The following is a 13210-nucleotide window of genomic DNA, read 5'->3' as shown; positions in this document are numbered from 1 at the left end:
TCTGCAATGACTTAAATACCTTATCAATAAAGTCATCTGGAATGGCAAAAAAAGTGATCTTGCAGGACTTGTAGAGTTCAAGAATCTTTGGATTCAGCTTCCTCATTCTTCATCTTACCCCAGACATGCTCAATAATGTTCATGTCTGGTGACTGAGCTGTCCAATCCTGGAGCACCTTGATGTTATTTGCTTTCAGGAACTTTGACTTTGAGACTGAAGTATGAGAAGGAGCGCTGTCCTGCTGAAGAATTTGCCCTCTCCTCTGGTTTGTAATGTAATGGGCAGCACATATGTCTCGATACCTCAGGCTGTTGATGTTGCATTCAACTCTGCAGATCTCTTGCACACCTCCATGCTGAATGTAACCCCAAACCATGTTTTTTTTCCTTCACCAAACTTGACTGATTTCAGTGAGAATCTTGGGTCCATGCAGGTCTTCAGCAGAACTTGTGATGATTCATCAGAAAAATCTATGTTCTGCCACTTTTCTAAATAATGAACCGGAAGTCAAGTATTATTTGTTGCTCTTACAACTGGGATTGACGACAAGACTTTTGTCAGACAGTGTATATATTTTAGTTATTCATATATTGTGCATAATTACCCAATTATGTTCAACTACAGAACGTTAGTTGAACAAAATTGGGTTATTGTGCAAAATATATGAATAACAAAGAAATATGTATACAGTAAATATGTACACAATTGATCTGCTTCTCTAAATAAAACTATAAAATAAGGAATAAATAAAGATATGGTATGAAATTTAGTGTCTTAAATTGGAAATGTTTCAAAGTTTTTAAATGTTGCTTTAAAACCAAATAGTTTCCGTTTGTCTCAAATTAAATGTTTAATTTCTATTTTCTATGTGTTGAGATTTACAGATATTTTAAGAACCATTAAGTAATTAAATTACTTACTGAGTAATTGAGTCACTTTTCAAATAAAGTCATTTAAAATTAGTTAAATACAGTTTTAATGATGTTATTTTTTTCCATTTACTTTTTTGAAGTAACTTACCCAACACTGAATATGAAAATGAGAAATGCAAACTGAAAATGAGCAGGTATGTCCTTTATAATGAATTATGGTTTATATTTATCGAACCAAATACCGCAATCCCCTAGGGGTATATTATTACAAATGATTTTCATGAAACAGATACTTTATTTACTCTAGCAGCAAATGTGGAGTTCAAAAAGGTGTGAGAGAAACAAGCACTTTCAGTTATTGCGAAAACCAAAAGTTCATCCACTTTAAAACATGTTCACCTTCCATTGGCTGTATTGTTGTTGGACACGTGGCAAGAAGGTCTGTTTTGAAATTTTTCGGGATGGCCTCTCTGGCATTGATTATTCTTACTCTTCCTAGAAAAACAGAGATAGCGATGAACAATAACACAAACGTACATTACAATAAGAAAGAAATGAACCTATGGAATTTAGAGTAAAACAATCCTAACCATTTGGTTCCCGTATTGTGAATATAGAGCCTCCGCCGATGCCCATGCTTTGAGGGTTTATGACTGACGTGCACAGTAAAGTAGCGATGGCGCCATCTACCGCTGATCCACCAGACTGCAGGATATCTCTGGGAGAAAGAAAGAATGAATGAGGAAAATACTGAAAACGGGCTACGACAAAGGTTTCAAGTCATTTGATTGCAAAGAACTACAAATATGATATAGATATAGGATTGAAGGCTATTATAAATGTGTTATTACATGGTAAATATTGATATTATTTCTGCAAAGCTGATATGTATGGTCTATTTCTCCCCAACTTATATGAAACATGGGTTTTGGCTTTTCTTTTGTTTGTTAATGTTACTGTTCGTCTGCATCATTCATAGCAGTGACTGTTTATCTGTGTTGTTCTGCAATGACTTCGTAGAAAAATGTACTGTAAGTTTCCAAAGAATGCAGGAGATTGCTTTTGCTGGTGGCGAGAAGAAATTAGATGTTCAATAATCTCTACTAGTAGTGCATTTGTCCCACTTATCAGGACCCCGTCACTTAACACGTGCCTATTTTGGCCAGTTTACATGCTTTTGTTGTTGAAGATCTGAAAATGTAAAGTGGTGCTAACAAAAGTGCACTCCAAAAATATGTTTGCTGTTTGTTCAAACTATTTAAAATGAGCTGAAACAACACAGTTCTTGCAGATTTTTTTTAGAGATAACTTCATTGCTTTATGTTCAATCAAGTTAAAATTCTAAAAGCTATTAAGTTAACTTTAATTTGCATTGACTGATAAGGGGATTGTGTGATACACAGCATTTTGTTACATTGTAATAGTAATTAAAAAAAATAAAAAAGAAATGTACTTAATTGAAACAAATGGGGAAATTATTTTCAGACAGCACCCAAACAAAATCTTACTGAAGTCTCTTTTGGGGATTTTATTTGTTTTTGAGATATGGCTCAAATTTAAAACACAACTTAGGGTTTATACTTTGTTTTTCACAGTTTAAATGTAAAACAGGTTTTGCAAAATATAAATCTCATATTAAATCTGTGAAAACTGTGAATTTTCTATAACTAAAAACTTACACTTGTTTTTTAGCCTTATTGAAGCTTGAATAGTTAGCTAATAATAGCCTATTTTTGTGGATAATAATAAAATATCAGACTTCTGTGTTCCAAATCATACAAGATGTATGACTATTTAAGTTGGAAAACTGTTTAAAAGTTAATTAACAATGGAGAACAATAAGTATTTATACATGGTTTCAGTACCTAAATACATACTTAAATAATCTTAATCAGAGTATTTTAATTTTGTGACACTGAATTTTCCAAGCATACTATCTTACTTTTTTACTCTGAGTCAACTACATTTAAATAAATAAATAAATAAATAAATAAATAAATACATGTTATTCCTCATTTCCCAGTGATGGGTTGCAAAACATTGTAAAACACTTGCTAGATAAGTTGGCGGTTCATTCTGCTGTGTCGAAATGAAGCTGAAAATGAATGAATATATGAATGAATGTTATTCCTCATTATTTGGATTTGGAGAAATGTCCTCTTGCTCAGAAATGTGATAGTTTAATTAGTAAATGAGCTGGATTTACTCAGTTAACCCGATAAAACAGTTAGCAAATCATATTTATTCTCAAAAAGGACTGATCTGATTCAGATTGCATCTAATGTCAAAATTTGAAAACCCACTGATTCAAATATGCCTCAGTTAATAATTCACTGATGGAAGCTTGGGAATATCACAAAAAGTAAAAACATTAAAATAGACTTAACATCCATAAAATATACATAAAACTAAAATGTTTGCATAACATTCTGCTTAAAATGTTCACACAATTCGTCCTGTCTGACATTTGTTTTTATAGTAGCCTATAAAATGTTATATTAAACACAAACACAAATTTTATTTCATAGTACATACATTTTCATGCATTTACAGTGCACAGGGAATAATAAGGTTACTACATGATGTACCTGCTATGGTTAGAAAACTATAACTATAAACTAGAAAAACTGAAAAATAAATACTTAATATGTTTGTTGGATTAATAAGGTATCAGGCTGATTTGTGTCATCTATTATCAGAAATGACAGTTATTTAAAACTTTCTTCGATTGCTTTTGTTGAAGATTTGAAAGTGTTCAATGTTGCTGGAAAATATAGCACTCCTTTAAAGTAAGAAATGGACACAATGGAAACAAATGGAAATTACTTCGATAGTGTACAACACCCACCCCACAACCCCCCCCCCCCCCCCCCCTTCCAAAAAAAATCTCAATGAAGTCTCTCTTTGAAATTTGTTTAGAAATATCAGTCTCAAAATTAAACTTAGATTTTATATTTTGATTTTTAACATTATTAATGTAATACGAATTTGGCGAAATATCAGATCAAATATAAAAAAATTTTATTTATATATAACTTACAATTGATTTTAAACTGTAACTTTTTTCCACATCATGAATTATAATCCGCCTTTAAGTCTTTTTAAAAAATAATATTAATAAAATAATAATAATAATAATAATAAAAGATGAAACATCTGTGTTCCAAACCATAAATGTATAACAATTTTAAGGTGATTTGTGTCATATCTAGCAATTGGCATCATAATTGGATTATAACTTATGTAAAACCCACAAAAATAAAAATATATAATAAAAACCATTTAACATTATAGTACACTCTTTCGGTCATTTATTTGTAACGGACATGTGAACAGCTAGGCCCCAAACTGTTGTCTTTAACGTTAAACGAACATGACAAACTTGCCAGACGTGAAACGTGATGTAGCCTGCGCAAAATAGTTTGGAAAACCGCCTAGAGTTCCCAACAATAGGCTATTAAAAACCTCCTCATAGCCTAAAAACACGCTTTAAAACCCGTCAGAAACCATCTAAGCAATGCGTTTACAAACTGATAAATGATCTGATTAGCCTATTTCTGACGACAGGTGTGTCACGTTCAAAGACCTATTTATAGAAAGCCAAATAAAGAAAATTACAAAGTATACTGTCTGGCACTTGTCAGATTGTTTCCACATCCTCCAAAAGATGTGTCGTTTATAGAGAAATAATCCATTGTTACAAACATTAACCATGTTAAACAGCCTTAAAGTGATTATTTTAACGTTATAGGACTGAATCATTCGTTGTTGACTTGTGAACAAATGCCTCCTAGAGCGAGGAAGCCAACGATTAAGAGGATTACTAGGCTGCGAAGATGCCTCTAATTCACTTCAAACTTTTTGTGTACATTTAGCCGGACGTTTCACCTCATTATCCAACCACGTCCTCAGTTTTACCTGACCCAGCTTTTACATGAGGTCACGAGAATTTATTGTTGTTATTTTCCAAGAAAACGTAATATTATACACCATAGAGCATATCTGGGTGAAACATTTAGATACTAGATATTTGAGAATTCAATAAAACATTTTTTGTTATCACCGGCAAGCATACTAGCTGTGAACAGACGCATGATGCAGCCTATAACTCATTATATTCAACTCACCGTCCGACCTTCGAGCAGGTTTCCGAGTCTGCTGCCACTGCTGCTTTCTTGTAAAGTCCTTCCGCGCATTCTTCGTTAAAGTGAGCTACGGAGATGATAACAATAATCGTAACCGCGCATAAAAGCGGAATGCTTATACACAAGCAAACTTTCTCTTTCCGTTTGGCCATTCTCTAATCCGGCGCGGCTCGCTTTACCGCTTAACACCCGGTTTGCAGCAGAGCTGAAGTGCGGCTGTTTGCCCTCCCCTTCAAGAGTGTCAACGCCTAATTAAGTCGTCGAGTCTAAATTGGATTGCGGAAAGAGTTGCTATAAGAGGTGATTTCGAGCTCTCTAATGGCTATTTAGCTTACTCTCTGTTCAGACATCTCACTGGAGTAATGGGATGGACCACCAGACCACCCGGCTTTGAAACTAACAACCCCTCGCCCCCCTCCCCCATTTTTTTCATTTCTTTTCTTTTTTTTAAGACCATATGTTGTTTCTAAGACGGAAGGGATCACTTTCCTATCACGTTAAAAGTTAGTTTAGCTATTTCTACCAAACATGACAACTTTTAGTTATCCTATTGTAATCTTGTTATAGATTTGTGAATGATCCTCTTATTTAGAGAAGGGCGAATTTAACAAATAAGCGAAGTAAGCAGCTGCTTAGGGCTCCAGGACATTTTGAGGCCCCCAAGTTTCAATTATACCACCAATAACATCATTTTCTTTTCCCAGGTTGCGGCTGGAAGGGCATCCGCTGCATAAAACATATGCTGGATGAGTTGGTGGTTCATTCCGCTGTGGAAACCCCAGATTTTAAAAGAGACTAAGCCGAAAAGAGAATGAATGAATAAACATCATTTTCGAGAGGGGTCTGGATGCAGACCTGGTGCAATTCAATTTGAGCTGCATCCAATGCTTTTTAATGGGCTCACTTAACACCACCCCTAACCCACCCATCACAGTGATGTCATTAGCTCCATTTGACTGCATTGTGTCTGACATTGCATCGCTGAGTGATGCATCTCAGCTTGCATCATAAAGGCTGTATCCAGATACTATTGTAATTTTCTATCAAATAAAATTTTATAATTACTACATCTATATAAATTTGTCTTACACCCCAATCATGGAGCAATCCAGCAGTTAAATCAAGTAAATATTTAGTTTTAAATTACAGTATTTTCTTTTTAATTATTATTTTTTTAGTTTTAGAATTCATTTTAAGAAATCAAATCATTTAAAATGTAAATATTGCACTAAGATAAAAAAAAATGAAATAAGGAGATTGAGTGATATAAGAAAAAAAAATATTTTTAAAACTATTAAAAGTACAAAAGGTGCATTTCAGCACTGCATAGGGCCCTATGGCTGGAAATGCTTAGGGCCCCCAAATCACTAAATCTGCCCTGTATGTAGGCTAATTGCAATGACACGAGGGAGCAAAAAAAAAAAAAAATCTGAATTTTCATATTACAATAAACTAACACTAACTAAACTTTATAGAAAGTGCTAGTTTTAATCTTTTTTTCTTTTGATGATGAAGATGATGCTGATGACTTAAATGTGCAGGACATGATAAAATATCATGTAACCCAATTGTAACCCAGAAACATTTGCTTTTACAGGCGAATTGAGAAACTGAACAGGAATACATTAACCAAAAATGTGAGCAGAAAGACTCTCTACGTTTTACCTGTTCCAGAAACATGACTGAAAGAGAGAACCAGAGCAAATGAAAGAGAAGAGGGAACAAAAAAAAAGAACTATAATCATGTTGTGATACTTTTTTAGTCCAAATATATTAATATGACGGTGATTCCACTGTGGCAACCCTCAGGGCCTAAGCTGAAGGATTTTACTATTACAGTTCACCATTATACAAAAGCTGATATCTGAATCTGATATCAAAATCTTTGATGTTGAGTCTTTACAACATTTTATTTTCTGCTTTTACAAATTCCTTCTTGGGTTTAGTGAGTCTAATGATGAATGAATGTGGAATACTCATGTTGAAAACTAAAATTTATAAACTAAACCGAAATGCAATGTTAATTTATCAGTTAATTAAACCTGTAAAATAACAACAGAATGCAAATATCAGAGGTCAATTCAACTCTGAAAACTAGACTGACAGTTTCAGTTTAACTTCTATGTTAAGCTGATTTGACACAATCTAGATTGTAAAAGCGCTATAAAAAAGAAACATAAATTAAACTGAATTAAATTAGAATTGATTATTTACCATAATAATTTAATTTACCGTCCAAAGAAGATGCTTGAAATTTTTTTTGCATCAGAACACACACACGTCCCCTATGAGGCAGCTGTCCATTACTAGTTAGCTGGGATTCCATCACCCTGTGAACGTGTATTTTGAAGTAGCCCATGTTACACACATAATGGAAATGTCAACTTTTAAATAAAAATCCATTAATTAAAAAAGGGGAACTATGCTCATCTGAGGTGGTTTTAGCAACAGCGGATCACATTTGACAAAGCAGATTGATTTCTCTCACATAGCTATATTAGTAACTGCATTAGTCTGCTGGTAATGACTCAAGCCTCCATTACAAAATAGTTTCAAATCTAGCCCATTAATATACACAACAAATGACACATTTTAGGAACAAACACCTGACAATATCTTGAAATATAGCATCTGAACAATGTCCTGCTATACACCACATGGGCTCCATAAGGGAGGACCAGCATATAATGTTTGTCGCCCATTGGGTCCCACATGATTTAAGACTTAGTTCCATTTCATATGCCAACCATTTCATATGCTGGCAGGGGTGGGATATTGGCATTCACACAGAACATGTTTTATGGTTAAAATGAGGTGCTCAGAAGTGTGATAATGGAAAAAGTAACAAACAAGAGTCCCCGTTTCAATTTAGTATTAACACTGCGTGTTTCATTGATGTGATCACATGTTTCAGCTGGGACACATTGTAGTTTCTACATCTGCTTGGTTTTTACATCAATTTGTTGTCTATATTCACTAAGAAATGGACAAAAATATTAGTTTAAAAAGAGGGTGAATTATTTAATAAATAAAACTGAATGGATCTGATGGCAGTGCTTATAGTAGTAACTCATATGTTTTGATACAACGCACAAGCACTACAATAGGCTACCTTTTAATGAACTTTCTCTCAAGACGTCCCATGTGCTTGGTCTGTATAGGTTTGTCCAGATAGAAGGCAACTACAGTGAATCCATTTTCAAGAACATCTGGAAGTGGTCATGGTGCTCACAATGCTTTAGATCCTATTTACAGGTGAATTAACACTGTCCCTGTGTGTTATTGTATGACAACAACCCTTTTTAATATTATATGTAAATGGGGCCCTATATAACACTGTTTTGCATGTGTTAGCACATCAAAGGACACTAGCACATTTGATTATGGAAAAGATGTGGATGCAAATGACAACATTCATTTTCACTGTCAAACTGTATGTCAATAAAGCAATTATTTAATCAACAATCATCAATTACGCCATGGAATACATTATATTGTGAACGCAGTCAAAGAAAAACTTTTTTGGGGCTATTAAAAAGTATGGATTTGCACTGAAATTGTTCAATTAACGAGTCTAGTACTGATGTATTCAAGTCACCGTAATGTCATAATGTCTTGTATAATTTCAGAACATACATATTATTCTACTCTGTTCATGTTCTCAGTCTCAGAATTGTGCAGTAATTGTGTAGGAAGTAATGCATGCATGAGTCAACTCACTGATTCAAGTGATCCATTCAGAGTGAATGTCCAGTAAATGATTCAATAATTTAACCCAAGTGTATTGTTCAAATTTACTACCCTTTCATTAGGTTTTGACTTTTTCATGGCCCATTGACTTCCATTATAACAACATATTTTGATTGCAAAGCCATTACACCAATTATCATGCAATCTTGATTGTTGGTGGTTTTCTCTGTTAGGAGGACATTTAATGTCAATTTTACTGTTCATCATTAGTTGGCATCATTAAAAGGTGCCGAAACATCAAAACACATTTTTGAGATGTTGACAGTCATGTACAGTTGAAGTCGGAATTATTAGCCGCCCTGAATTATTAGCCCTCCTGTTTATTTATTTTTTTCAAATTTCTGTTTAACGGAGAGAACATTTCTTTTACACATTTCTAAACATAATAGTTTTAATAACTCATTTCTAATAACAGATTTATTTGATATTTGCCATGATGACAGTAAATAATATTTGACTAGATATTTTTCAAGACACTTCTATACAGCTTTAAGTGACAGTTAAAAGCTTAACTAGGTCAATTAGGTGAACTAGGCAGGTTAGGGTAATTAGGCAAGTTATTGTATGATGATGGTTTGTTCTGTAGACTATCGAAAAAATATATAGCTTAAAGGGGCTAATAATTTTGACCTTAAAAAGGTGTTTAAAAAAATAAAAACGGCTTTTATCCTAGCCGAAATAAAACAAAAAAGACTTTCTCCAGAAGAAAAAATATTATTTGTTCCTTGCTCTTTTAAAAATCATTTGGAAAATATTTAAATAAAAGAAAAAAAAATCAAACAGGGGCTAATAATTTTGACTTCAACTATATACATGTCCCACGTTGCTAAAACACTATTAGGACACACATATTTCACTAAAAAGTGAAAATTGCTTGTTTTTGCCTTATATATTTCAAGCAAATTCGTTCCTCCGGATTTAAAAGAAATGTTGAAGCTACATCACAGTGATGAGATCATTGTCTAAATTCCAGCTTGGAGATTAAATGTCAGTACCGGCCGGAACATAGTGACAGCAATTTATAGAGTGCATGCATAACACTGTTCATTATAATTCCATATGCTTATTCAGATTTTATCCAACAAATCATAAGAAATAAATATAATGAAAGTGTAGTGAAAGTGCCCAGAGTGTGTGTGTTTTTGAACATTTTCAAAGCATTTTCCCAGAAATATGTCAAAATAAGGTCTGTCACCAACAAATCATTTAGTTTGCCATACAGAGCGGGGGACAAATTAAGGCTTAAAAACACTTCAGAGTGGACGAAAACTTCCTCTACAGAGTTTAGTAGCAAAGATAAATTTAAAAACAGGACCTGAACACAGCAATTACTTGTTTGTCCAACTTTAGGTCACTATAAATGACAAAACCTAGGTTTTTCAAAGAGAAAAGCTGTGGCCAAATTAAAGCTCAAAACAACCCCAGAGTGGACAAAAACATACCCAACAGAACACAAGGGTTTAGATAGTCTTTTCTGAATGTTTGTTTGTTTATTTATATAGCTTCATTTTAATTAAATTAAATCGCTTTGCCCAAAGTGCTTAGTCACATGACTAACAAACAGAAAAAAAGAGAGAAAACACAAACACACATCACAAGCACAAGCATATCACAATAACCCATTTTACTCCATTTATAATTAAAAAACAAAATATTTTAGCTTCACTTAAAATTTTGAAGGGATTTGGCAATGAGAATGGAATGAGGAAGATTGTTTTTACAAGTTAGGACCTACATGAGAAAAACAAAAACTATCGCCTCTATGCTTAAAAAATGTTGTATGTAGATTTTCTTTTAGAGAGAATGGAATGAGGAAGGTTGTTTCACAATTCATGACCTACATAAGATAAAGCACTATTGCCTCTATATGCTTACAATTTGTCCTGGTAGTACAGAGGAAGGCCCAATCCCAATTTTACCCCTTAGCCCTTCCCCTTACCCTCAGGAAATGCACAAATTTACTTTTTTTTGGCATTCCTAAGAATTGATACAACAAGCATATGTTTCAATACATTCATAATGACGTTCATGTTTTACGATCATGCTTTTTAAAAATATATATTTAAAAAACGCTTCATTTCGCTATCTATAATTAACTCATAGCAGTCCCACAACATACTTTCCCATCTGTCACTCGATGTCAGCTCTGGAGATAATAATACATTTTTCATTTACAATGACACTTAAATACCCTGTCAGAAAAGTCTAATGGCTGGGAATAACATTTTATCAGTTTCTCTTATAAAGTTGTTATTTTATTCTTGTGTTTATATATCATCTCAAACTCAGTTCCTTGAGGGCCGCAGCTCTGCACCGTTTTGCTGCAACCCTATTCAAACACAGCTGATCCAAATAATTGAGTGTTCAAAAGATTGTTGAACACCTTGATTAGTTGCATCAGCTGTGATTGATTAGGGTTGAAGCAAAACTGTGTAGAGCTGCGTCCCTCCAGGAATTGAGTTTGAGATCTATGACATAGATGTATATGGCCACGGTGTATGGCCTTTTATTCTGAAGTGAAAATGAAAATGGAGATTTTACAGTGGGGGAAATGAGTATTCTGAAAGTAATATTTCTAAAGGAGCTGTTGACATGGAATATATATATATATATATATATATATATATATATATATATATATATATATATATATATATATATATATATATATATATATATATTTATTTATTTATTTTTTACATTTATTTATTTTTTAAACATTTTTATTTTACTTGAGTAAATTTTTTGTGCTGTATCAGTACTTCAACAAACCTGCAGTCACTACTTTTTATGTTTTTGCTTTGTTTTATTTTTTGTCTAGTGAAGTGAATCAAATAAAAAATTACAAATGTGCATCATACAGACCAGCCTCAACACATAGATGCTTTCAAAATGCAGCACACATGTACAGTGGGGAAGCAAAAATGTCCAAGAAGATGCAAAATCATTACATTCAACAACCTAAAGACTGTTTAGACTGCACGTCACTGAAGAGAAAATGAAGGAAGTACACTGTAGGACAATTGTTTGATGAAATTGCAAAATGACCTTTAAAAAATAACAATGCATTACAGAATGTTGCAGTTTCAAACACACATGCAAATTGCATGTATTCTGTAAGTGCTACCCCAGCTTGGTTTAAAGCACCACCTACTGGACACATTGTCAGGGTTCAACATGTTCAAAGCACAATTAGTCTTTTTGCAGCTTAGGTTACACAGATTTCACTCCACATGTAAACACATTGATTTGCTTTCTGTCGGTTTATTGTGTAGATGACTGTAATGTGTTTTCATATTTACAGTTTTTTCTCGACCGCTAACAAGTCTTGCACAATATTATTGAAGCCCTGTTAAAAACTGTTTACACAGTGTGCATTACCAACATGACTCTTGACCAAACTGTTCAGCTCACCTTTAAAACTCATTCAGACCAATGATGCCAGATTCCAGATACCTCATTTTAGAAAAATAATTCATTAGTATTGTGTAGGGCCTCCTTTTGCAGCCAATATAGCATCAATTTGTATTGGGAATGACAGATTCAAGTCCTGCACCATGTGCACATTGACAAGAGGGATTTCGAGTCATTCTTCTTGCAGAATAGTAGCCAAGTCTTTACGTGATGCTGGTGGAAGAAAATGTTTCCTGACTTGCTCCTTCAAAACACTCTAAAGTGGCTCAATAATATTAGGATCTGGTGACTGTGCAGGCCATGGCAGATGTTCAACTTCATCTTCATGTTCATCAAACCACTCTGTCACCAGTCTTGCTGTGTGTGTTGGTGCATTATCATCCTGACAACCTGGAGCAGAACACGCTCAAAACAGTGGAGATGATAGTGGACTTTGGGAGAAACCCCCTGCACTCCCCCCACTCTCAATCGTGAACAGCACTGTGGCTGCTCTAGAGTCATTCAGGTTCCTGGGCACCACCATCTCTCAGGATCTGAAGTGGGACATTCACATAGACTCTATCGTGTAGAAAGTCCAGCAAAGACTGTACTTCCTTCGTCAGCTGAGGAAGTTTAACCTGCCACAGGAGCTGCTCGTACAGTTCTACTCAGCTGTCATCCAATCCATCCTCTGCACTTCAATCAGTGTCTGGTTTGGCTCAGCTGCCAAAACCGACCTCCGTAGACTAGAGATAATAGTCTGGACTGCTGAACGAATAACTGACGCTACCCTTCCTACAGTTCAAGAACTGTACTCTTCCAGAGTGAGTAAAAGGGCTCGCAAAATCACTCTGGACACCTCGCACCCAGCACACTTCCTGTTTGAACTATTACCGTCTGGTCAGCACTTCAGAGCACCAAGCACAAAAACATCCAGACACAGGAAAATTTTCTTTTCTCAGGCCATCTACCTCATGAACAGTTAAATATTTCTTTAACTGTGTGATAAACATGTGCAATAGTTTCTCATACACACTTGTACACAGCAC

The 13210-nt window shown here is 34.3% G+C and overlaps 1 protein-coding gene across 3 annotated transcripts in view; it reads right to left on the bottom strand.

Annotated features, from left to right (window-relative positions):
* ggt5a (gamma-glutamyltransferase 5a) overlaps positions 1-13210 on the bottom strand; it is a 34849-nt gene that overhangs the window by 16280 nt on the left and 5359 nt on the right. For 2 of the 3 annotated variants that reach the window (XM_087263743.1, NM_001123298.1), the window contains 3 exon segments: positions 5001-5379; positions 1464-1591; positions 1273-1368 (listed from right to left, as the gene is read on the bottom strand). In XM_087263743.1, the coding sequence (XP_087119869.1) occupies positions 1273-1368; positions 1464-1591; positions 5001-5170 (394 nt within the window). In that variant the 5' untranslated portion in view covers positions 5171-5379. 3 annotated transcript variants of the gene reach the window in all.

This window comes from Danio rerio, chromosome 8 (assembly GCF_052040795.2).
Source record: "Danio rerio strain M-AB ecotype USA chromosome 8, GRCz13ab, whole genome shotgun sequence".
Classification (NCBI taxonomy): Eukaryota; Metazoa; Chordata; class Actinopteri; order Cypriniformes; family Danionidae; genus Danio; species Danio rerio.
The sequence above is the reverse complement of the archived record's forward strand: the minus strand, read 5'-3'. Positions and strand labels throughout refer to the sequence as shown.